General features: G+C 45.1%; 1 protein-coding gene across 10 annotated transcripts in view; it reads left to right on the forward strand.

Moving 5' to 3' along the window:
• Positions 1-27154, forward strand: part of Exd (PBX homeobox extradenticle) — a 55546-nt gene extending 28392 nt beyond the window's left edge. Inside the window, exons 3-9 of one of the 10 annotated variants that reach the window (XM_077416520.1) lie at positions 3706-3959; positions 10035-10225; positions 10378-10513; positions 10773-10869; positions 12377-12564; positions 12720-12803; positions 13020-13061. In XM_077416520.1, coding sequence (XP_077272646.1) covers positions 3706-3959; positions 10035-10225; positions 10378-10513; positions 10773-10869; positions 12377-12564; positions 12720-12803; positions 13020-13046 — 977 coding nt within the window. In that variant the 3' untranslated portion in view covers positions 13047-13061. The other 9 variants (XM_077416521.1, XM_077416518.1, XM_077416523.1 and 6 more) reach the window with 9 other exon arrangements.
• The last annotated feature ends 177 nt before the right edge of the window (positions 27155-27331 follow it).

Consider the following 27331-nt stretch of genomic DNA (forward strand, 5'->3'; position numbering starts at 1 on the left):
CGACAACGTCGTAGAGAAAAGCTGCCCCTAATCTCGCGAACGACGCCGGGTGTGCGATAACTCAGGCCATCCTGGCGAGTCTTACGACTGGGGTACCAACCGGCGCTCTTAAAATATGCAAGAGAAAGCGAAAGAGAGAGATAAAGGCGGGAGAGAAGGAGGAGGAGGGCCACGGGGTGGCCGGAATCCGCGCGCGCGACGAAACACAACCCTCGGGATAATTTAGATTCGTGAAGCGGAGCGAAGAGCAACAGAGAAGACCGGTGGCAGAACGTCGGCGGTGTGTATTGATCTAAACGGGAACCCGTGAAAGCAATTAAGATAAGGCACGGTAACAAAGGGTTGTCGGCTGCGCTACCCGCTTTTCGCGGTGGAAAACAGCGACGGAAGGGACATTGGACGGGGGTACAGATACGTAGCGGATATACGTGAAAGAGAGAAAATACGAGGTCGATTCTCGCTGGATGTTGAAAGGCGATTGAAAAGCGATGTTTATTAGAAAAGCGAGCGACGATCCAACCGATCCAACCGAGGTTTTGACCCACGAAATTATAAAATCCGCTTGTGATGCTCCAAGTTGCCCGAGCTGTTGATACGGTGCCGTTCGCACTCATTAAAGCTCACTCGATCCGGATCCGGTTTTGCGCAGAATATCTGCGACTCGCCATAATCGGCGGCGTTAGCGTTAACGTTAACGTATTATTTTTCAAGATTTCATGGTTTTCCTAATCGCTTGACCGTTTCACACGGCACGCACGAATTAGTCGTGCAATTAGCCTGCAAATAGGCTCCCTTTAATAGGGTGTTGTATATTAATGTACTTCATTCGCAAACGACCCTCGAAAACGAGCGTTACGTTTTAGCAGGCATGAGTCTATATACTGGGTGTCCCACATACAGATCCGCGCGTCGCACACGTGTCAATCGTAGAGAGAGAGAGAGAGTGGGGGAGAGAGGGAAAGGGAAAAGCAGGAAAATGTGGTAGAAAGACAGAGACGTGGGGTGTGCAACGAGAGCAAGAGCAAACGGCTCGAGCAGACCGTCTGAGTCGTAAAATGTTAACTGCTAGTAAAACTGAGTTTACGCGCTTGTAAGGACCCCCGCAGGAGGCTGCCGCCATCCCTGGCCCCTCTTCAGCGTGGCAGCACGCAGAGCCGCCCCTTACACCCCCTAATAGCCAGATTATTGCTCGTAAGCCAGTCACCCCCGCCCGATCTCGCCGCCGTATGCCCGCCTCCCCCGCAAGCACGAAAATAATTCCGAAAGAACGTTTAATTCGCGCGTTTTCTTATATTCCGCTCTCGGGTACGTAAGGGGACGACGGAACACCGTCGCAGAATTTACATTACGAAAATTTCCAGATATTGTAATACATGTATTCATACGTATGAATTTGGTATCAATTTAATTCGCAATTCTGTTAACTTTTTTATTTTTGATTTTTATTACAATGGGACTAAAAAGATCGTAAATACAAGGATTATATACAATTTCGTAGAAGACACGATTTTCGTAATAATTGTTTAAGGATGTCCATTATTGTGCACCATGGGTATTTCCTCTTTTTTTCTCAAGTGTCTTTTCTTTTTTCAAACCATATTATAAGTCGCAAAATGAATGTGCATAAGAATTACCAATGGATTAAAAATGATATAATTTAATTTGTGGATTAAAAATAATACATAATTTAATTTGATTAAAAATATAATTTAAAATGATTAATCTGTCAATCCGAAAAAGGATTAAAAATAATATAATTTTTTAGATAAGAAAGAAGATAAACCTTTATTTCCTTAGAACGAGCGCTCGTATCAGCGATCGAAATTGCTTGGCCTTTTAACTTTCAATGGTGCAAGTTCTTCCGCATCGTCGTAAACCGACGTTTTATTCCGCCGCCTTCGGGCGAGCGACGCCGCGTCCAGAGGTTTTTCATTTTTAATTACCCACAGCGCCGTGAAAAGTTCCCGGCACCGCACGGAAGTTTTAATGGCCGCGTTGACTGTCGTTAACCTCTTCTCAAGTTGCCCGTGGAAGTGCCGCGAGACGTGCTACGATTTCGAAACTTATTTGACTTCATTTCCGGAACCCGTTCGATTTGACCATGCCTTCCCTCATTGCAATTCAATTTCTAACGTCATCCATTCGAAGAAATGTCTGAAGAAATAACGAATCAGCGTTTGCTCGATCCAGAAATAAACGGAGCTATATCTCTCAAAAATACCGCGAATCATATTGCTTTTTTTTCTTTTATAAAAAATATTTTCTGTGAATTGTGTCGCAAAGCTATTATAGCTTTAAAATAGCTTTCTAAAAATTCGGAAATTACACTATTTACGAACGCTTCAATGTCTTCATTGGGAAAACGTTTCCCTGCCGCTTAAAATGGCACGTTCAATCTAGAGAACCTCCCTAGAGTCCTTGCCGAAGAAACAGAACTCCAGCCTCTCTTTTCGACCGGCATAATTGTTACACTTCGTATAAATGCATTAGCCCCGCGCATTCGTTTCACGCCTCCGCGAGTCCACGAAAGAAGTCTCGTTCGTTCCCCTTTTCTTCACGTCTCCGGGGACTTTTTTTCGCGAGACGTGGCGAAAAGTGGCGGACGAGAAAAGTTTTCAACGAATTCAAGTAGCGACTCGGGCAACTGCAAACGCGAGTTCATTCATAAAGTCACACCGCGACCAGAGGAATATAAATAACTGACGAAATTATATCGTACTAGTTTTTGTGAAAATGTAAGAAGTAATGATAATAAAATATTCACAAAAAAAGACTGATTATAAATATAAAATAATTTTGTCGTAAAATCGACTCTTATTTTCAAAGATCACCAATAAATTTTTTTCAAGGTTGTTCTTACAATACCTTCAGATATAATTACGCTAGTATTTTTTATTCCATTAGATTCGGCCGCAATCTGTCAAAATTTTACGTCGACTAGGCATAATCTTGCTACGTGATAAATAAGGTATATCTTGTACGATCCGTGCAAAGTTTACTTTTCTCTGACGGTGATTTCTCGTGACGCTTCGTCAAAGAGGCTGAGAGTTCTAGTTTGCTTGCGTGCCAACGTTTGCCTCGGGCGAGGGTGCTAACTGTTGAAGACGACAGGGTTACATCCTCGTGGTGGCGGGGAGCCTCGCGCGAGGGTGGCGGAAAAAACCGGAGGGGGTGTACGAAAGGCAGTAGGGTATAGAAAGTCCCTCGCTCTGCGGTTTTATGGGTCGTCCAGCTCCATCATGCGCCGTAAAAGTACAATAAAACCGCTGTTACGCCGCGGAGAACTATACCCGTTCTAAACCACTGCGTGCAACGGGCCCTTAAGACGAGAGGAAGGCTGGCGGAGACTCTTGGGGAGAGACAAGCCGGAGGCAAAATTGATTCTTTTATGATCGCGCGACCCTGAAACTGCCATGGAGTTGCTGCAACCCGTTAGACTTTTACGTGAACGCATGCAGTATTCTCCGATATGTCTCTGCCTTTTTGAGATTCTTTGAGTCAGATTAATCGTTCGAATAGTTTAGAGAATAGAACGTGCGAGGGTAAAGTACAATAACTACCAATTTGATTTTACGTCACAGTTCTGTAAAATTATTATTTTTCGGAAATTTAATTAAAAAAATGGTCTTTTTTCTAATATTGTGTTTATATTCCCAGGAGGAGAATTTCAACTTTATCTCATGTGGTGCTTTCGTCTGTTTTCAGTTTTGTCACTGAGAAACACGCAAGAAGAAGAGCCGCCAGACCCGCAGCTAATGAGGCTGGATAATATGCTGATCGCCGAGGGGGTTGCTGGACCAGAGAAGGGCGGTGGTGCGGGAGCCGCCGCATCGGCGTCCGCGGCAGCTGCGGCCGGTCCACCCGGGCAACCGGACAACGCGATCGAGCATTCGGACTACAGGGCCAAGCTCGCTCAGATTAGGCAAATTTATCATCAAGAATTAGAAAAATACGAGCAGGTTCGTACAAAGAGAGTATTTTAAAAAAATTATCCCCGCGCGACGGCTCCAAATGTATTCGGTATGTTTTCGGGCACCGCGCGCGCTTTTTGTACCAGATTTACATCTCCAGTTCGCTGCATAATGGACACTCGCGCGCATACCGTCGCGAATGTAATCTTGATGAATTTATAAATACCCCGCAAACGCAAAACGGCCAACCGGGCCCATTAAGCCAAACGGGTTAAGTTTAAACTCGCGTATTGATTTTCGCAGCGCGCGGCGCCGCAGTCAAACATTTTTACGTTTGCGCGCGCGACGTCGCAAAATCCCCTCCCACTCCAACGAAAATTATTCATTCCGAGGAGAGAGCGAGCGAGCGAGCGAGCACGCTCGCTTTATGCAAATCCCGCTTATGAATATTATTCGCCGCGAGCTGGCGGCGGGGAGACCCCCCGTTATCGGCGCCGTATCGAGTATTGAATTCGGGTCGTGGAATTACATCGGTCGTTTTATCGTCGTCCGACTTTGCGAACGCGAAAAAAAAAGAAAGAGAAATAAAAAAAAAGAGATATAAGGGGGGGAGAGAGAGAGAGAGAGAGAGAGAGAGAGAGAGAGAGAGAGAGAGAGAGAGAGAGAGAGAGAGAGAGAGAGAGAGAGAGAGAGAGAGAGAGAGAGAGAGAGAGACAGAGACAGAAACGGAAAAGGCGAACAGTGAAATGAACTCGCGGCGCGTAAACGAGCGCCGTTATACTCACTCTCGCCGGTGAGAACTCTCGGCGAAATGAAAAATTTAAACGCGTAGCCTCGCGGTTATCGTCGCGATCCGGGCGGCTGACAAATTTCGGCCATCCCGGCGCGCTATCAACCCGGCTCGATTCCACCATCGATAATCTCTCCACTCGTGAAATTCACCGACGTCGACGCGAATTTATCGTCCGCCGGCGATCTCTTGCGGTCTCGTTAAGGTATGCGTTTATAGCATGCGGCGAACCGGCGCGCGCGGCGCGGCGGGATCACGGCCAGAGTCCGCGCGAGTCCGCGCGATAAAATGACCGATCGAAAATTCACGCTGTGTAATTCCGCGTAATCCGCGGGTATTAGACGGTGATCTTCGTTAATAACGTGCTATTAAATCGCTGGTGAGATGATCGTCAGCAACATCGAGCGATTTCCACGACCATGGCACGTGCTTTCGCGGTCTTTTATTAAAAGAAAAACATCAATAATTCCCTTACGGAATTATATACGTGTTCCTAAATGCTCATAGATCTTTAAAGAATACACTGAGAAAAAAATATAGTTGCAGTTATTACAGTTTTACTATTATATATAATTTTTAGTTATTTACGGTGCCAATTATATTTTTATAGTTATTTTAACAAGGCGAATTATAGCTGACTCAATAGGTACTACATTATTATTGTCATAGCTTTAACGTGCATTCATTCAACTATATACATGGTTTTATACACTATAACCTGTGATTTATGTATAGTAAGATTGTACTATAAATATGATGAAAATGACCATGATTGAAAAATTATGCATATAAGGTTATTTATTATAGTGATATTACAGTTAATAGATATTATATTGCAATAATAACTATCAAAATAAGAATCCCAATCATAATTATTGTACTATGTATAATTAGAGTCGCAAATACCAAATACTTTTCTCTCAGTGTATTGATGATCTTCGATTATAACAGAAACGCGTGTTCTTTTTTTTAATACAAGCGCTTAACGGCGACTAACTCGCAATCTTGGAGCGTTTTGCGACCGCTCGAAACGGGGGGACCGATAAGAACGGGGGACGTTATGCACCGCCCGAGAGAAACGACCGCTGCTCGAGTCGGGCCTCGGACAGGGCGACCGACTCGCGTGCTAATGAACCGGCCCGCTCGCGCTAAGTAAAATCTCGCGTGCCGTACCCTGTCTGTGTATGTGTATGTGTGTGTGTGTCGCGTGATACGCGGGTTCTTTCAGGAGGACGCAAATCACTGCGTCGAGATATTGCCGCGTTCGCCGCGCTCTGACGGAAATTTGACGATGTTATCGCGAGCGATTTCATTAAGAATTTCCCCCCCCCCCTCGGTTGCTTCCTCTTTAAATCGCCGCCCTGACCCGGTCGCGAGGCAACTTCGACGCTGGATAAGACCTCGTAAATTCGACGAGAGAAAAATAAAAAGTTCCTCAGTCAATTAACCGCGTACTCGGACAAATGTTAAATAAATAATGAAAGCTTTCAAACGTATGTAATTAATTAATTCCAGTCCGATACACGAACTAAATGGTCAAAGCGCTTTCGAACGTTTGACAAAATTATTAGTGGGAAAATTTCTCAAATATTGGCTATTCCAAAATTGCGATGACTCTCGCGGCGCACAATTCTACTTTCAATTAATTTAATTCGAAATTAATCCGTCACGATTTAGGAACACTCGTGCGATGATCATCAACCTCGCGGCTCAAAGTCGCGTGCGACGATTACAAAATCGCGCGCACTCATTGCCGGTCATGTTCGCATCCCTTTTTCACCGGCGGGACAGATTACCGGTCATTCCGCTTGACATCCGCGCGTAAAAGCCCTTACATACGCATGACGTCGCGCGTAATCGGCCATTTTTACCGTAAATAGGGCCCGCTCATCGGCCATCACGCGCATAACTCTTTTTAACGCCGCTCGCGTTTTCGCCGGCAGTTTTTCCTGCCGCGCTCGCGTACGCCCGCTCCCTCGCGGATGTACATCCGTGTGCATGCACACACCGTGCCCACGTACACACGCGTACAATACACGCGCGCGCGCGCACATGTGCGCGGGGCCGTGTGCTTTAATTGCCACACCCGCTTCGACCCCATATTTCACCGTGTGTCAGCGGGCTTGATGTTTCCCCGCGGTAAACACGCACAGCCCCGCACAGGTCCACCGGCGTTATTCGTCAGGGTCGGATTAAAAGGGCATACCTGTATTTTCGTGCAAAATGATTTTAAATGCAACGCGCTTTGCCCCCCCCCCCTCTTCCCCGTAATACCGGCGTCCTTTTTATTATCCTCGCAGGTTGAAAGCCGTTAACGCGCATATCGTCCTCTTTCGCGATTTAGAGCTAAACCGACGTTCGCGTCCGCGTGCGAGCTCACATGACCGGCGAGCCGTCGAAGTGGAAATTGCAGATTGCAATTCGTGGAAGGTGGCAATTTCGCGTTCTGCAGTCAGTGGGAATCGTGAACGATGATGCGCGACCGTCTTTCCTCGGATACGCCCTGGATCCGCCCCTGTAATGCGTGTCGGGCTCTCTTTGTACCCGGCAACAATATGCACGCCGAGCGCGCGGCCACCGAAAGCATATGCATTCGCGTGCACTTTGCGATGCAGCAGCTCGTGCGTGCTGAGGGGGTGGTCCGCCGATAAACGGGGCCGTTAACGAGTTTTAAATCTTCCCCCCTCTTTCGAAGAGAGCCTCCCCGCTTCTTTCTCTTCTCCTACTTCCGTAATCTCTTTCTTAATTTCGAATGGACGAAAATGTGCCGTTTGTAGTTCCAAGTTATACGTGAAAGTACTGCGAGAAGTAACGATAGTTTGTTAAACTCCTCCGAGAGTGAAAAAAAAGAGCCTCAATCGCACGTACGGTATATTCAGTGGGAAAATTTCGCTAAAACGCGCGGTATAAATATTTCGTCGGATCCTAAAAAGTTCCGTAATTGGTTTAGTTAGCGGGGGCCCCGACGTTGTCAGGACAGAAAGTTCGGCCATAAGCGAAATTTACTATTCAAATTCGGTCGACTCTGCTGCATTAGGGTGAATGTCTGCCTGACTATGCAACATGGCGTGACAAGCACGAGAATAGAACCGCATCGGGTTTTACGAGATCGCGTGATCATCGCCAGCAAACATCGTCTCTACCATGAATTTCGTCGGTGCTGCACGCCCGCCTTTATTTTATCCGATTCTCGACTCTGATTCCGAGCCCCCCGCGCGCGCTATCCCTGTATATTGTATCTTGGAAAAAAAGCAATGCACAGAACGCATCTTCCGGCGTTTGCGGGAAGGGGGGAGGGGCGCTTTTTACGCGCGCATAAATATTTTGATTTACTGCCTGTGCGGCCGTGTATACCCGGTTCGACTGGTATGATCCGCCGTAAATCGCATTATAAGTGCGATAGCGGAATGTAAATATCTTACGTATCCTTACGTAAGTATATCTTCCGAACTGTTGCCATAATTCGAGAAAAGAAAACGATGGTACCAACGGGGTAATATTTTAACGAAATGGAATTGGAATAATTCGAGTATAAAGCGCGATATCTCCTACGTTCCTTTAAATAAACGAATTAAAACACCGCCGTCGGGTTATTTGTTGTTGCGAGAAGCGAGAAGAGGAGACGGTGTCTTGAACGAAAGCGCCTCCAGGCGAAGCGAATTTTCTCACGGCGCTCTAATTTTACTGCGACACGCTCTATTAATACAGCCACGTACGCGTATTGCGAAAATATACATGTAGCAGAGGCGAGCATGCCCGACTTCGCCAACGTTATGGAAATTCCGACGTGTGTATTGCTAAATATACCGGTGCGCTCTCTCTCTCTTTCTCTCTCTCTCTCTCTCTCTCTCTCTCTTTCTCTCTCTCTTTTTCTCTCTCTCGCCGCAGTTGCTCCCGCGGTTAGGGAAACAACCCGGAGAAAGTTCCCGATAGTTACATAATCGAATTTATGCTTGCGGCTGATTTGTATTATAGATCGTAGAAAGTGGCATAGATCCTGACTATTTTGCAAGTCGGAGTGTTCAGACTAAATCAACGTCATCTTTGGAGGTGAAAAAATTATTTAGGAATATGTAGACGAAAAAGGCGCCGACACGTGTCGAAACGTATACTTGAAATAATATAATCGAAAACGCGAAGATAACTTTCTGTGGTCCCAGCTAATTGAGCGAAGATCAAATATTTCATCTTCAATGTCATCTAATCTGCTTGTTTAACACAAATCAAAGAAATTTTATTACTTGGAGGAATTTATGAAGATCTCAGAAATTAGTTGCCAATTATAATCTGCTGGTCTAACGCGAGTTGAAGAATTTTTATTACTTGGAGGAATTTATGAAGAGATCTCATATAGTTTGCCGATTATAATCGTGTATAGATTCGTGTGCTTGAAAAATTCTACGATAGGCTACCGCGTTACGACGATTTCCTGCATTAGAATCTAATGGATGATCATCGATGATAATATATCATTATCATTTACTCCGAAACTTAAAGCGTTTCAGAAATTAAAGGAAATCAGTCCGGGGAAATGTGACTGGCTACGACTTTTCCATCCAATTCAGCAGCGTTCCGTTCGTACCTTCTTCCTCCCTCTTTCTCTCTTCTCTCTCTCCCTCTTTCGACGTCACGTGCAACAGGGAAGACGGGAACGGGGTTGATCCACCCCAGTTGAGTCCCGCGCGAAGAAAGGAACGAAGAGGAAGAGAAGCCGTACGGTGGATCGGGCGGAAGAAGGACGAAAGGGAGGGGGGAAAGGCGAGGGGGTTCGTCGGCGGAATGGAATCCATTTCGAAATTGCAAGCCACCCTGTTCGATCCCCTTTCTCCGCCGCCCACCCTCCGTATCCCGTACACCCTCCCGCGGCCTTTTCCCGGCTCCTTCCCTCAGGAAAAGCCACTCCCCCTGCTCGACTCGAACACCGTCCGTCTCGCTCTCTATCTCTCTGGCTCGCTCCCCTTTCGGGAGACAGCGTGCTCGCCTCGAATACTGATATCGAGCAAAGTCCTTTTTCCCTTAAACCGAGCAGCCACCAGGAATAATGCATTATACGTACGCGTCCTTCGTCTCTCACTTCCTCCCCCGCGCCGTCGCTCGACTTTTCCTCTCACGCTCTGGTCATAGGTACTTTCCTTCGTGTCTTGCCAGTCTTACTCTTCCCGTCTTTCATCGTGTCGACGAGCTGCGGAATGTACCCAAATTTATCCTGAAACAGTTTTACATTTTAATAATTAATGGTTTATCTCGTAATGAATGTCTTAGATTCTTAGCGTCTCCTTTCAGATGATTAATGGACGGTAAAGTCTAACACGCTCTCTCTATGTTTGTTTTAGGCCTGTAACGAATTCACCACTCACGTGATGAACCTGTTGAGGGAACAGAGTCGCACTAGGCCGATCACGCCGAAGGAAATCGAAAGGATGGTCCAGATTATCCACAAGAAGTTCTCCAGCATTCAGATGCAATTGAAACAGTCCACTTGCGAAGCCGTGATGATCCTGAGGAGTCGATTTTTGGATGCCAGGTTCGTGTTGAAACAATGATAATAGATGTGTTTATACATGCATTTTATAATGCATTCAATTTATATTATATATATCATTTTCGTGCCTCTTGTTCATCCATATTCGGAAAATATTCTACAATTAACACGATGCGAATTAATTTTTCTTGCAGACGTAAGAGAAGAAATTTCAGCAAACAGGCGTCCGAAATTCTGAACGAATATTTCTATTCCCACCTCAGTAATCCCTACCCGAGCGAAGAGGCCAAGGAGGAGCTCGCACGAAAATGCGGAATTACTGTGAGCCAGGTATCGTTTACTATCTCTTCTCACACATATTAGACGACGAAGTTTTGCAACTTATAATATTCTATGTGTCACGCCATTTAATTTTTAAAGTAATTTTAAAAGTTTTTAAGCTTATTTTTTGAAAAAGATATCCTATACACAGTGCCGAGTAAAGTATTTATGAACGCTTTAATGGGAAAAAAAGATATATTGAACATGCGTTTGAGAGTCCTTTAGCAAACTGAAATGAGCATGGTATCTACGTTTCGTTTACTATCAGGTGTCCAATTGGTTCGGAAATAAGAGGATACGCTATAAGAAGAACATCGGTAAAGCGCAGGAGGAAGCGAATCTGTACGCGGCCAAGAAGGCAGCTGGTAAGTTGCAACCTTCGCTAACGAGCGATGGGTGTCCCTTCATGAGTTCGTTTTGCTCAAAGCATGATGAAAAATGCTGTAATAGTGATTTACGAAATTGATAAAATGTCCATGTAAAAGCAATATTTCATTATTAATGAAAGTTGAAAGCGATTTTATCTTACGAACGGCGAGTTATAAAATGTTTTTCCAAAGTGCTTTTACGTTCCTATCATTCTTTCTATCTCTCAATGTTCTCTTGGGCTTATTGCTACTTTGATTGCGTCGTCGAGCTTCGTCGAGGAAATGCGAAATAAAAGCGGGATATGTAAATTGTTCCCTGGGATTTTATAAATCGAATAATTAACAGACAAATCGTGATACATATTCCCGGAATTTTTAAAGCGTTAAACTTAAAATTTAAAATTGAGATAGAGGAAGTCTCATTACTATAAATCATTAGGCGACTGAGTTACTGCCCATTGTTCGGCTCAGCAATGACATTATTATGGCCGTTGATGAATCGCCGACGAAGAATAAATCTCGCGATACCGATTGTATTCTTTGGCACCTGGTGCTCGGAAGAAACATCTCCGTGATTAACTTTTCCAAAAATTCCCGTTTTCGAAAATATCGCAGCATATATAAAGTTACGAAATTTTCTCGTTACATCTTCCGGAGTAAACGCTCTCATATCGTCCTCACTCGCTATATCTACTTTGGTCTTCCACTCGAAGGCGATCTTCTCTCGTGAAAATTGCAAGAAAAATTCTCGATCCCGTCCCGAAATTCCACGAATTCGTGGATCTCACCCTAGTCGCAATTACGCACGCTTCGCTTAACTACCAAGGCATCTCACTTTATTTCGGATGCCGGCGTGAGATATTTTTAACTCACCAATTAAACGGGCGAGCAGGGGAGAACACGAGTCAGATGGCGAGAGAGGATGGGCGAGAGACGCTGGGGTATACGATGGAAATTCCGAGCTTCTCGCATTTCTTTCAGCACTCTCTGCGTTTGTCTTTCCTCGTTCACGTTCGCGATGAAACGGCCCGCGGTCCTCTCGTAATTAAAGAAGCGGAATTCTAACGATCACCGCCACCCAACCCCGCGAAGCACAACGCTTGTCTCGAATGGCGCGAAGGTTTTACAAGCGCGGGATACACTCGGCTTCAGAAGCTGGGTACGTTTATACAAATCTGGAGAAAATTACGAGAAGGCTTGAATATTTCCGAAGAGACAGTAATCTTACTTTTCAACGAATAAAAATCACTGACGCGTCGTTTATATCCGAGAGCAATGATGAATTATGTAAGCTTAACTTGACCTTTCACGTATTTTCTTAAATATATCTTATATATTTAAGATAATTCGGTAATCCCCCCCCGTTTACACGTTCGCGAAATTATACCAGAAAGAGAGCATAAGCGCACGAGAGGCACGAGAGAGAAAAAAAATCGCTGTGGCTTAAAAAGAACTTAAAAAGACGCACCCTCGAATTTTGTATGCACCGCGATCGTTTCTACAGCAGCTTTTGCAGGAGCATCGCCGTATAGCATGGGCGGTGCCAGCCAAGGCACCCCGACGCCGATGATGTCGCCGGCGCCGCCCGGAGGACCGCAGGACATGGCCGGATACAGCATGGGAATAAACGGCAGCGACTACGGCTCGCAGCCGTACAACGACGGCTCTATGGGATACGATCCCATGCATCAGGTAAATTTTAATTTTACATAGCCTCTCAATGCTCACTGTTTGCGCGATGTTTCCTCCTTAGCCAGTATTAGTAGTCAATGTCGCCTGCTTTTTTAAATACTCATTCGCATTTACTAGCATGAGCTTACCCTACAATGGTATGCATCACTGTGTAGAAAATAAACAATTACGCTGTGGCTCGGAAACGCACTGCCTCTGAAAGTATATCCGGCAGCGTTGAATGTCATCTATCTCTAGAGGTGAAGAAAGACTATTAACGAAGCCAGTTCGTACTACGAATACCACGAGCGACTTTTATCTTGACGAGATCTTGTGTCTTACGCGGTTAAGTTTGTGAATTATAGACATGCATATTACCTAGATCAAAAATTTCGTTTATTATTAAAAGTTATCTAATAAATACATTATTGCGTGTAATTGTTTTAGATTAATTTCACTCTTTCGTCTGTTTTCAGGAAATTATCTTTCAATATTTCGAATGACGATTATTGTAAATTTTGGACATCGTGATATTTCACAATTAAAATTAGATATCTGAAATCTTCATTATTTTGTATATATTTTTATTTGCCGAATTTCGTATTTGAGATTGCTCAAAAAATAAAATCAAATATGTCGAATATATCTATATTTTTTTATTTTATTTAATACTCCTCAAAGTTATAGCTCTTGATTAATTCGAATTCCTCAATATATTATCAATATTGCAGATGCCATTACTCGAATGTTCATCTCCCTTCTTCCGCGGAAATCATGGGAGCTTGTGAAGTTATTACTGAAATCTGCTACCTCCGCGCAAATCGCATCTTCCATGCAGTTCCAAGCCACGGCATTGCATCCCGATGAATGCATGCGCATCTCACCTTTCGCATACTCACACTCACTACAAGAGAGAAAGAGGGAGAGAACGAAAAAAGAGAGAGATAAGAATGATATCGAAAGAGAGAAAGAGAGAGTCAGAGAAGAAAGAATAGCGGTGAAGGAGTCTGCTTGAGCTTCAGGATGATACGATGCCATATACAGGGAACCGACTCTCATATAAAACAACCTGAATGCATAAAGAAAGCATTACGGATAATGTCGTTTTGGTTTCATATTACGCGATTGAACTTAACTCCACCTTTTGGTTTTTCTCTAGATTTCCACGATTTTTCAGATCTATGAGTGGGACGCGTCTCTTCTGTTCCGTTGTATTTTTTGGGGATTGACTAAAGTGTTCGTACACTCGAAGAAATTTAATTGACCTCTAGGACTTAAATTTACATGCGTAGTACCTCTTACACCCCTGTATATGGACGTGCGTGCATGCGAATGCGTGCGGTTAGACGTGTGTGCGTGTGTTGCTGGAATATGTACTGTTGCTGGAATATGTACTGTAGGCCGGATACGCTATTTGCTGGTCCTGCAAAGACGGGCTCGAGGGCGCCGACAGTCGCGGTGCGAAGGGTGTGTTGGGTAGGGGTGCCTAGGGTAGAATCTGCACAGATACACACACGCGCGTACAAACCCACACACACGTAACGACACACGTACATACACAGCCTAGCAGCCAATAGCGCCAGGTATTGCTTAGTATGCATTGGAGTTGCTAAGTCACTTTTTAGGCAGGGCCTGGCTCTCTCACATATTAATGGAGCTAGTGGATGCGCGCTGCCTCTCCTAACGAGTCGCTCGGCGTCCCCTGCGATGCGTTGCGAACGCGACGAAGCGAATTTGGACGGTGGTGAATTTTGCGGGATTCCTCCGGTCACGCTCGACAGTCTTTCCTCCGTGGTGAGGTTTCTTTTATCAATCTTTGATAAATATGCTTCGTGTTGCTTTTCTTATCGAACGTCGTTAAGGACGCTTCGCATAAATCGTCAGTGATCTTCTCGTTCCTCTCCTTCTTCATTAGATTCTTAAATTCGCCGGGGACTATATTTATAGCTCGGATTTGCTTCCGTAGTTTATTGCACTGCCCTCTCAATCGGGCCGTTTAAATTGGCGCAGACGCTTTCATAAAGTTTCCCTCGAAAACTTTACAGAAACTTAAAGCATTTCAGGACCGAAAATACCTCGTCTTTGCAATTCGCAAATTGACATATACACATGCTAATTTCCGCTTTGATGTCCTCTCACACACGGATGCGTCCTCGTAGCCGTCTCTAGCGCGGCTCTTCGTTCTTCGAACGTAGTAAATCTCGCTGACGTACAATTTCAACGATGTCGCGTGACACGGAGTGACGTTAAATTAAATTTGCGGGTAAACACAGCGAGCGGGAGTATTCGGCGAGCCTGGCAGGGGATTTCTGTAGGAATTTCTAGCCGATGGATCCAATATCTGACATGTCAATACGTTGATCACTTGTCGATGTTTCGCTTCGACTACAATTCTATCGCAGGATAAAAAAAAATCGGTTACGTTCGGTTCCGGTGAATTATTTGGCGAGGAGCTTATTCGATCCGCGAATGCCTTCCAATCTGCAAGACCCGAGATCATATTAAATTATCGTTCGACGAGATCGCACCAATAATAAGTCGCGCAGGGTGGGTTTCCTATTTTGGAAAGCGCATCAAACTCGATTGGAATCGGAGTTATCTTAAGAAAAGCCCGGGAGGAAATTAATTTCGTGGCTGATCCGGTTCACCTCGAAATTCCACGATCGTGCGGGACGTGGTGCCGCAAGGGTTGAAATGAAGCGACTAAAATGCATGCTCGTAACTGCGCTGCTCCGCAGTCACTTCCGGCTTCTGTATATAGCTCTCTCCTCCACTTCTTTATCGATTCGAAACGGAGCCCGTTTCTCCGGTATCTTCTTGCCGCCGTTAAGTTCCATCAGTTTTATCGTTCGATCGATGCTCCTTTCAAACTGGTTTTCGTGGAGAAACAAAACACGTAGCGAATTTACGGATCAATTTTGTTTTTAATTAGTTCACGACAAACCTCTTTTCCGCGATAAACCTCTTAGTTTAACCGATCTAAATTTTTAGCCCATCTTGACAGAAGTAGAAAAGCGATATTACATTCTTTTACGGATCAATCGATTCTTCACGTCGTTTATTAGGAATATCATGCGTAAAGTATTTCAATTTAAATTTCTAATTTCAGTCCACGTGTCAACTTTGTCTTTAGCTAGACGTCTCGTGGATTCTAATCCGTTCCGTTGTTCCTATGAGCTCGAATTTGCAATTTCTTGTCACATCGATCTCGTCAGGTCTTCGCATCGCGCACACGTGATCGGTTCTGACAGCGAAGTTCGACACGACAACGGTTTTAACAACGAAGTTGCGCGACGACAACAAATCCCCTCCCTTCGACGCTGCAGCTGGCACTAACTACTTTTCCCATAATCGCATACGTAACAAATGAGCATTCGCTTTGTACACTCTTACACGAGCACAAAGAGCCTCTCTCACACGCCGGCCGACTGACTCCTAACATTTTGCACCGGTCAAGTATAACGTAATCCACTTGTACATTCCCCGATAGCACCAATATCCTATAAATATTCATATAACGTCCATAGTCATTCTGGACATAATATGGACATCCATAGGATATTGTGTGCTGTCTGGGTTTCGTCATAATCTATCTTACCCACCGCCTCGTTTTTTTTTTGTCTTCGCCGTCCCACCCGCCCCCTCACTCTTCTTTTAATCTCGTTCTAATCAGCTGTTGGTTGGTACTTCGAATCTAACAAGTAACAGTAACAGTACGGAACGCGGAACTGTGTTTGTTGCACCGAGGAGTCGGGCTCCGGATGAAAAGGCACCTCGTCCGACGAAGGGGAAGGGAAGCGTTGGAGAAGCTTTTCCTTCCCAATTCCAGCCGTTTTCGGATTGCCGTCTTTTGCTATTTTGCGCGCGTACCGTCGCCGCAACGTGTGCGTTACTAAAATATCGAGAATGACACGTTGAGAAGAAAGACGGCGCATTGTCGCAAGCACAGTTCTGGTATACGGTCTCCGCTACCCCGCCTACGTTACTGTCACGATCCATTCGGTCGTCTGCTGCGCCGTCTCTTCTACTCTCCATCACCTTGACGATCCGTCTCTCGGATGCTGCGCGAAATCGCGCGAACGGTTCGCGACTATACGGAGACGATATCCCGGATACGAGCGCGCATTCTCCTCTTATCGTTTCGCGAAGAGATTACGTTATGCAAATCTAAACGAGGAATTTTCAACTAGCCGCACAAATCGGATTTAACTTTGGAAATAGAAGATCGCAATCGGACAAATTCTTGTCAGAATCTTAAATTACGATTCGACGCGATGGTGCTTAAAAAAAAAGCGAAAGATTGGAAACTCCAATCCGACTCAATGACGTTTTTTTCTTGATGCAGATGAAACGAAATTCTTAGAAGGCGACAGAGAGTGAGAGAGAGACCCCGGATCAGACAGCCACGCAAAAGACACGCAGTCGAAGCTAAAATAGAGAGCGAGAGAGAGGGAGAGAAAGGATGGGAAAGTGTGAATCGTGCGAGAGACAGAAAGATAGAGGGATGAACGCGAATGGGGGAGAGAAAGGGGGAGAGAATGAGATCACACAGCCGGGAAAAAAAAATTATAAGACGTAAACGTGAAAATCGGGACTGGTGCGTGTAACACTGATCTCGGCCTCTCGTGCTTTTTTTATTGTGTTTCCAGTGATGCGTCAGGCCGGCCTAAAAGCGCTCGCAATCGTGTAGAAAGAAATTTCGCCGCAAGCTCTCGACACGAGATAAGAGATAAAAAACAGAGAAAGAATGAGAGAAACATTTAAAAAGTTAGAGATGGCGAGAAAGAGAAAGTGCGAACGAGAGAAAGAGATAGAGAGAGAGAGAGAGAGAGAGAGAGAGAGAGAGATGGCCCGGGATTAGAAGCTGACGACGGCCGGTCGGGACATCGTTCTCCGTTGCAACAAGCGTCTGATCTCTTTCCCTAGAACTCAGTTCTCAAAGAAAAAGAGAGAGAGAGAGAGAGAGAGAGAAAGAGAGGCATTTGAAGAAAGGTCGTGGATTTTCTGAGAAACGAGAGTTCTCGAGGAGACGTTGTTAGAATCCTCCTCCGGCTCGCGAGGTGCCAGTTCCATTCTCATCTAACTCGTCGATCAGTGCAATATGTACGCAGGCGGATCCGCGCGGTCTACGTGTTTCGAGGACGTTTCGAAATTTCTACTCCAACGTCTGTGCTTCGCGGAGGCGTTCCGACGGCGGCGGGATTGTCGCGCGTTCACTGCAGAGGAAGATCTTCACGCTCCGTAGACCCCGAGAAATAGAATTTATTTTCGAACTGCGCACGGGGGAGGGAAGAACCGCGTGCGTCGCCACGCACGTTAAAGATGCGTACGCGATATAAAGTCGAGACAGCGATCTTTGGATAACTCGGTGAAGCTCGCCGGTAACGACGTTGCTAAGAATAGAGATAGAAATTTCGTGAAATGTCGGCATTACGGAGGGAAGGAGCGAAACTCGGCGGTCCCAATCCCAAGTTACCCGAGTATCGATAGAGGTCTCATTTGACGCGCGTCCAAGAATGATGATAATCTCTCTTGTTTGACTTCTCTCGTGTCGGTCTGCCATCCTGAAGAGTACGTCGACATTGGAAGAATTGGAGAACGCAACGCGCGGATCGGGCTTTCGGACTTGGATCTTTTCCGTGGTGTTCCGTATCGAATTTCCCGTACGCATCGAGACGACCCGCATCGGGGAAAGCAAAGGGCTCTTCGCCCGTGCGTTTGTTATACCCTCCAGAAAGACGTCCTCGCCTTCGAGCTCTTCCCTTAGGATTAGATCTCGCTAAGTGTGCAATAAGATTTTGATATTGGGACTCTTCTTTATTTTTTAGGTCATAGAGATACGTTTAGATAGGCCGTTTGTTACGTAGATAGTAAAAGTTGTGGTGACAGCAAGCGATAAGTTTTTAGTTTTTCGATTGTTAATCGCGGCGAGTGTCTCGGGCAGGTGCTGAGGAAGCGCGAGCCGCGTTGCTTTCAACACCGATTCTTCCAGTCGCGCAAAATTCGTAAAACGGGGGCCTTGAAATTATTCGCGCGAGGGGCGTTCCCGTTGCTTCCTCCCCTTTTTACAGTTTTCGGCATCTGAGAGATCAACATCGGAAGACACACCGGTGACGTGAATAATCACACAGGAATCTGTACCCGTTTGTACATAGATATTCGACAGCATACACGCACCCTACGCATTGCGCGCGGTTTCATTACGTCGCTCTTTACACGGCTTTCGATACTGAATCTTTAGAGATTTACTTAAAGGCAGCTTTTTACACATCATACATACACACACATACACAGTTTTCACACGTATGATATGTATATATAGGTTGATAGAAGGAAAACAAGGCAACGTTGGAGTGTATCTTATAGTTGGAAAGATACTAGGGCAGATAGTTTTCGTGACATGCATGGCTGCATGTAGAATTTCAAGACACGAGAGCCTCCGAAGCGAAAAGTCACTGTCGAGATATTTCCTTGGATGCAATCAAGGAATATACACTTTCGCAAGTCACGGAAGATTAGGAAATTGTCCGTAGTTTATAAACGCTAATTTAATGGATTTGAAAGACGTCAGAGTTACGTTAATCCTATTTTCTGAGGCCCACGTGTGTACTGGTTTTACAAGGTAGTACGTGTGTGCGCGCATTTGTCTTTTGATCTGAGAGAGAGAGAGAAAGAGAGAGAGAGAGAGAGAGAGAGAGAGAGAGAGAGAGAGAGAGAGAGAGAGAGAGAGAGAGAGAGTGTTGATTGGGGATATCTGAGTGAGTAGGCGGAGGACCGAAAGGCGGAGAGAAAGAGCGTGATAGAGAGGGAGTGAATGCAATCAAAAATCTCATTGTAGCTCGTTTTGCAGAGTTCAGAATTTCGCATAGACCAGTAGAATAGACGCCGGCCCGTTGCATCGGCAAGTTCGGAAGGAGACTTCCCGATTCGGCCTCTGTCGATTACTTCGATGGTGAAATGACACCCGAGTGACAAGTTTCGTGCACGAGACAAGCGCACGAATCCTTCCGAGACGCGGATAACGAGAGACAAGTGATCGCGAGTAATAACGCGAAACGGTTCCAGGATATCGGGTTTCGCTTACTGCGAAATCCGAGTTGCGCGACAGACTTGAGACAAACTTGATACAAGAGTACAAAGAAGATACATTTATAGGACGGTGTTCGTAGTCGGTTCTTATATTTAAGACCGTCTTAAGTACAATCTTGAGATGTCACAAAAGACGATCTTCAGAGTACTTGGAATGTTCGCTACGTAATGCGGAAGTAAATGTTTGTCTCTCGTTGCCGGCGTAGCCGATACAACGTGTCCGAGCTTGGAGAAGGTTCGGCATACCCGGCGAGACGAGCCGGGTAGACTGAACGTTCTCCGTTTGAGAGCGAAAGCGCGAAGCGAAGCAAAGTCTTCTTTTTACCGGGTATCGAGGCGAGGCTTAGTGACCAATGACATGCTATTTTGTCGCCATCCTGCAGGGGATAAAGACAGAGGGCTAAAAATGCAATTGCAAAACAAAAAACAAACAATCGAAAAACATGACGCAGGGCAAGGCATTGGCTGGGGGGCCAGGCGCGGCGGGATGGATGCAACAGCGCGAGGCGGTGCCCGAATTTCCGCCTCTCCACGATTCAGCGGACTCTGATTCCGACCGGGAAAACGAAAAGCGACCGCGCGTCTAAAGACACACAATGGTTCTTTCTTTCTTCCACCCTCACTCTTCCTTTCGAGGCGGACTACGCGCGCGGACGAGATTGCTAGGCGAGAGAAAGAGAGAGAGAGAGAAAGATTGTGCGAACGATGGCAAACGCAGGAGAGGAGCGAGCGAGCGAGCGAGCGAAAGAGACGAGAAAACCACATATTAACGGGATCACACAACACAGCAACGCAATCTCATGGACACGACACGATACGGTACACGAAAACGTATACGAGGCATACGACGCACACGGTCGTACCGCTGGTGTTTCCTAATAAGTAGCGTTCGTTTTTTCGATCTTCGAGCGACTCTCTTCTCGTTTTGGTTCTGTATCAGAAGGAGGAAGGATACGTGCGGAAGTACGCGTGGACCGACCGAGCCGTAACCCGTCGCAGGAGGCAGGTGACAAGCTCGGAACTCGGAAGATGAACGGAGCGATTAAATCGTCTGGCTGTTGTCTGTTATCAACAAACGTATACGCGAGCGTACCTCGGTGCTCGGGATCGAAGAGAGCCGGGACGGTTAACCCTGACGCTACAACTCTCATTTTTAGTGACCGAGAAACACCGTACGCCTCTGTTAGACGTATATTATCAAAAAATTGATTTAATAGTTATTGTATCACATTTACCGTAAAATATAATCATTGTTCTTTTTGGTTTACTTCCAAGATAATTTTAATGCAGTTTGGATTTAAAAAAATTTTCATTTTATATATAGGTACATATAGAAAATAAAAATTTTCAATATTATATAGGTATATGTATATATAAATATTTAGAGGTAAAGAATCGTATTGTCAAAACAAAGTTAATTTACTTTTTTTAATACTAGACACCACAGACGCGCGCCTCGCGCGCGCTATTTAGCTTTAACATTATACTATTACTATTACACTATTAACTTCTTGATACACACAACTGTCAAAATATATGATGACAGCTGCAAATGAAGTAAACGCAGTGAGAGAACCAATCGGCATCGCGGAAAAGCGACAACTATAAACTTCGATAGATTCGAGTGTCGACTTTACATGCCTTTTTTAGATATGATGATGAGAATGATGATTAATATAGGATGATACCAGGAGCTGAAATTGTATAATGATAAAGGGTCTTATGTCCATTATTACTAATTCCTAAGATACGATGTTTAGAAAAAATCATATTGAAAATTTTCATAGAAATAATAAACCCTTTAAATCTTGTTGTCTCTAAATTCCTAATAATGGAGATACGATTCTTTACCTTCAAGGTAGAGATATATATATATATATATATATAGTCGGTAGGGGGAGAAGGGAAGTGTGTGGAGGAAACTATGCAAGTACGTCTGGGAGACGCATAGTTGTAGTGTCAGAGTTAAACGCGTCTCCGTTCACGTATCCTTGTTAGCCGGTCTTGGCCTTATTGAGCAATTTTTTGCGAGAGGCGGCGCTCTGAAGCGCAGAGAGCGGGCGAGCGAAGTGAACGGAAGGAAAAGACCACCCGAGCGACGAAGGCGTAGGTCAGCGTGCTCTCCTTACGGCGGAAGTTGGTTTTTCTCAAGACAATAGGTCGACGTACACGCGCCTAGCTAGGGAGAGGAGCGTACACGAACCAGTCACATTTACAAACTACAAAAATGCTACAACATTAACACGGACATGGCGTTTCCAAGGCCCTTTTAAGACTCGATTGTTGAGTCCAAGAGTAGCGTTCGTCATGATTTTATTGCCGAACAAAAGGTGAACTATCGCCTCCAGTTTTCTTTAAGTTTACTCGATTATTTTAATAAGCTTGTACAAATCTCTTCGGAGATAGTTTTTATTTTTGGAAACGCCATGCGAAAGAGTATCGTCTTTCACAGCACACATGAACACACGACTCTTTTCCCCGTGCGACTTTATGTTAATGTCTTGTTACTCGTTCCTGACATGTTAATCTTATGTAATGCTAGCGAATGTCTCCTACGTTCATTCATGATCTATATCCCGTATCCTTTATTTTCCAAGTTCCGCTTAAAAAGGGCAATCACGATCCTGGCATGTTGCGTACGCCGAGAGGTTCGAGCTCGCTGGGAAACGGAAAAATAAGAGTCGACTTCTTGCTTGGGTCGCAAGCAATTCGCGACAAAAGTTCGTCGATGAAGAGTGGATTAAGAGTCCCTTTTAAATATAACTGATAAACGTTAACTTTACATTCGTGTAGATAGTCATTTGAACGACTCTGATATAAGGAAATTCTAAGATTCTTAGAATTTGTTTGGATGCTCTCCCCGGAATCGGAATTCCTGGAATACGCGTGTGACGTCACCGTGGAAAACTTCGACGTTGCCCAGAGTTCTGACTCCATCGGTCCGTTTACTAATCACAATGCGGGGCATTGCCCAAGGATCGCGATTGCATTGGAAAATCGATGTGCATGACTGTATTTTCGCGAGCGAGGAAAACTCCGAGCCGCTTTTCGTCCCTCCCTTTTTTTTTCTTTTTTGTAATTGCGCAACCGAGCACGAAGGTCTCGTTAAAATTTGTTTCTCTCCAATTATTTTTATCGTCTTCATCGATTCATTGTCCGCGACACAAAACACACACACACACACACACATTCATTTACACATATGGAGCGTCGAATCCGAAATCGGCAGCGATCTGAAAAGAAGCGCGGCCGATCGATCGGATTCGACCCCGAACACGTATTGCGCCTGTCTACCCTTAGTTGGCCGTACGTACGTAGGTACATATATATTGTGTATACGTATATATATACATGTGTATAAAAAAATATATATATATATTATATATACATTCTATATACACTTTCGTATCTGTATAACTCGCACGCCACTCCGCGTGCGGCGGGAAAAGAGATCTCTTGTTGTAACGAACCGAGCAGAGGACACACGAGGATTGCGTTTCGAGTGGAAGAAAAAAGAGAAAGAGATACCCGGGACGTGAGCGCGCGCGCGTGCACAGTCGCCCGAGGGCGAGTCGGGAAACCCGGCTATCCTCCGTGGGTAACCGGGAACGGGTTCGTTTGCCGCGGATGTATGTACATATGTATACGTCCGCATCAGAATCTCGGAATCGTTTGCGAGAATCGTTTTCGGCTCGAGGAGACCGGACGAACGAGCTAGGTCTTCTTGCGAATCTTCTCGGACGATCTTTTTTCACGCCAACTGTGCGAATTCGCTCGCGCGCGTACACGACCGGATGCTGTTTGCTTTCAGGAGCTGTCGCCTTGAAATCCTTAGGAGAAACGCAGGAAGAACGCATACTGACAAACTTAAAAAAAAAAAAGAACAAGCGAAAAAAGAGAGCGTGCGTGTGTGCGTGTGTGTGTGTGTGTGTGCGCGCGTGTGAATGCGGGAGTGAACGAAAAAAAAAAAAGAAAAGAAGAGAGAGAAAACGGAAAAGAAAACGAATACGAGACCGCGTTGTTGTCGCGATAACGCTCGCGCAATCCGATCACCTCACTATCTGTGATCCGAGGCTCGCCTTTGAACGGCGAGTAATACGAACTAAAAATCGATATTAAGCTATTAAGATTACGTAACGCGCTCGTGTCTGGAGGCACTCGTGTTCTCGGCCTAATATCGGCCAGAATTCTCATCCAATTCGCCCCCCCCCCGCCGCGGATCTGTCTCGACGAGAAAAAAAGAACCGACCCGGACAGCACGCATGTCCAAAATCGGGACATGATACGTCTTTGAGACATCTTTAAGAGATCTTTAACCCTTAAATGACAAGTGGGGTCCAGCGGACCCCAGACCCTTTAGAATGATATATTTTCAAATATTCTTGCCAAAAATGGAGCTCATGCTCCCATTGATGATAGTTGAGTAATTGACCTACCCGTTTGTACACTTAACAGTACTCAGTTTACTTAATTTTTTATACTATGTTGAAATTGAAATTTTAACAATATAAGCATTTTATTCTCTTTTCTAAGCCTTGAACAACATTGAAAAAAATTGTCATAACTAAAGATAAAAAAATAAATGAGTAAGGAGACATTTTTCATTCTGGGGTCTTTTAGACCCCTCATGTCATTTACGATATTCTTGAGAGGTGTGGCATTTAAGGGTTAAGACGTCTTACGATATTATGTCTAAAAGACGTCTTAATGACGTCTTAGGTCCCGATTTTGGACATGGTGCTGTCTGGGGAGAGACATCATCGATTCGCTATATCAACTCGCGCGGCCGAACGCGTTTCCACCCTTGCCTCGTTTCTTTCAATTTTCCACGTTACGTTGATGACCGAGAACGTCATCCCCCCGAAGTCCAGATCTCCCTCCTCCCCTTTCGAGACGGACCTCGCAAAGTGGATCCTACCGGAGTTAACCGGAGTAAGTATGTCGCGCCGAATATTTGTAATAGAGGATTCACATTGCGTCCGATCACGTCCGATGTTCGACGTACGACGATCCGACATCCAATAACAGAATTTATTATTAGAGACAAAAATTTCCTATTTTCGCGATCTGCGATTTTCGGACTCCCGACTTTGATGGCTCCATATACCGACACGAATGCTTCCAGCCATCGACGACAGTGTTTCCCCCCCCCTCTTACCCTCTCATCTGCGATCCATCAGGAGCAAAAAAAAGATATATAGCGGAACGCGGAATGATATATAGCAGACGCGTTGAGAGAAATAAAGGTGCGAGAATAAACGAGAAAGAGAGAAAGAGAGCGAGAGCGAGAGAGAGAGAGAGAACGAGAGAAAGAGAGACAGAAGCAATGGTCCTGCGACACAACACTAATGTATACGATTTTTCAACACGAAAATATTATATATTGTAGCTATATATATAGAAGTATATATAAAAGAGGATAGTATATAGGCAACCATAACGGCTAAAATGAATCATTGTAATAACGATGGTAATTAGTACGGCGAAGATTATTATTATTATTATTATTATTAGTTATTACCTAGTTTATTTTTAATTATTATATTATCGCCATTATTATTATCATTGATATTATTATTATTACTATTATTATATATCGGCGGTTCTCGCATTGTGATAATCGCAAAACTGTAATTGTAAACATCATGATGATAAGTATCTATGGGTTATTAAAGTTTTATCGTCGACTCGAGAAAGAGAGAAAGAGAGAGAGATGTACATTTATTTTTTCTTTTGTTTTTCAAACGTTTCTTCACCTTGGTCGGAGTCACGATTTTTTTTTGGCCTTCTTTCTTTTCCGCTTCGTTTATAATTAATGAATTGCAGATGGATCATTTATATATTGCCTAGCACGTAGGTAAACGAGGAAGAAAATAAAAAAGGATATCCAATTCTCGCACATTGTATAAACAAAGCCGAGGCGAAGATGGGGGAGTTACGAGTATCCTCCGAGCGATTAGGTGGTTAAACTCCATGTTGTTAAATGATATGTCGCGAGCGAATCGCTCGGCTAAAGATCGGCTGTCGAATGCGCGATTCTCTTCGCGTCCCGTTCGATGCACCCCCTCGACCCTGTTCCAATCGCACCCTGCCCGAACGTTAAACTTTCGGTGGTGAAATGCAGATTGTTGAAACGCTCGACATGATTTTGCAGATCGACTCGCTTACGATCGTCGGGTGGATCCAGAAGATCCAGGCTAGCAAAAAACGTCGATCGTGAGTGAACGTTTACGAACACGAACGAGAGCGTAACGATCTCTTCTTCTTCAACGAGAGACGGAACATACTTGATGTAAATATATTAGGGTTTGTTTGCGCTCGCGTTCGTGCTTGTTCGTGCTCTTTCGCTTAAACTGGATTCAACCTCACGCGTAACGATCATGACTCGCTCGAGGTACATCCGAACTCGCTGCTTATTTTTTTATACGTGGGCAACGTAAAACACGACAAGATCGATCTCGGTTTCGCGTGTCGGCCGCGAGCAAGCGGATGATCCTCGCGACGATCGTTCGAGATCGCTTCCCTCTTTTCCCCCCCCCCCCCCTCCCGGTCTCGATGGCGGCCACTATCTTTAGCCGAATTCTTCGCCGATCGTGCGACCAGTACAAGTGCGTTCCGGCACAGCTAGTATACGAGAAAAAAAAAGCGCGCCCGGGGTTTGCTGTAAGCGCGCCTCCGGGCGTCCCTTTATAGGCTCTACTCTTAACATTTAATAAATGAAACGATAACAAAACGAAGAAAAGGGAAAAAAAAGAAATACAGATTGATAATACCGACGCGACGTGCGAGAGAGAAAGAGAGAGCGTGTGTGCGAGAAAAAGAGAGAAAGAGAGAGAGAGAGAGAGAGAGAGAGAGCGTGTGTGCGAGAAAAAGAGAGAAAGAGAGAGAGAGAGAGAGAGAGAGAGATTGATGAGAAAGAAATAACGTTTAAGCGTACTTTACGAAAATACGCGCGGTATAAGATATTATTATATATTTATATCCTTCGTGCGCTCTTTTCTCTTCCTCTCCCCCCTCATCCTCCTCCTTCACCCCTCCCCGGTGCCCCGGTCTCTCCGTTTCTCCTTCGCCCGCCATCATCCCTCATCGCTCTCTTCGACTTCCGTCTACGCGCGATAGCGGAGAGAGAGAGAGAGAGAGAAAAAAAAAAAGGAGGCAGATGTAGAAATACCGAGAGACGGTCGTACACGCTCGACGTGCACGCTGATAAGAACGCTGATTGTTAAACTGCATTTAAACTTTTTTTCCTCCTTTTTCTTTCTTTTCCTTCTTTTTTTGTTCGCCTCTCGAAGTGTCATCGGTGTCACGGCGTTAACTGTCGTCGCCTAAAGGAGCAACCACCCCCTCTCCGTACTACCCCTCTCCCTCGCCCCGTCCCACCGTCTATATACCCGACTCTCTCGACCAAATCTGCCCGATGATCCCCGGTGTCGCGCCCACAGAGACGACGATATTTTTGGATTGATTTCTTCGTGTTTCGAACAAACACGCGAGCGCGCCTTCTCGCTTCGCCTATTAAAAACACACCGGAAATATACACACCGCGCGGCGGCTACCTCCCCCCTCCCCCCGCCGCCGCCGATTTCGTATACGCATTTTCGTGCATGATGATCTCAGAGCACAAAACGTCCGTGCGCGGGAGAAGACGATCGTCGACGTTGTGGCCCGAAAGACGACAGTATACCACAGATATCATTGT

Source organism: Temnothorax americanus, unplaced genomic scaffold (assembly GCF_048541705.1).
Source record: "Temnothorax americanus isolate GAGA-0224 unplaced genomic scaffold, ASM4854170v1 Scaffold43, whole genome shotgun sequence".
Classification (NCBI taxonomy): domain Eukaryota; kingdom Metazoa; phylum Arthropoda; class Insecta; order Hymenoptera; family Formicidae; genus Temnothorax; species Temnothorax americanus.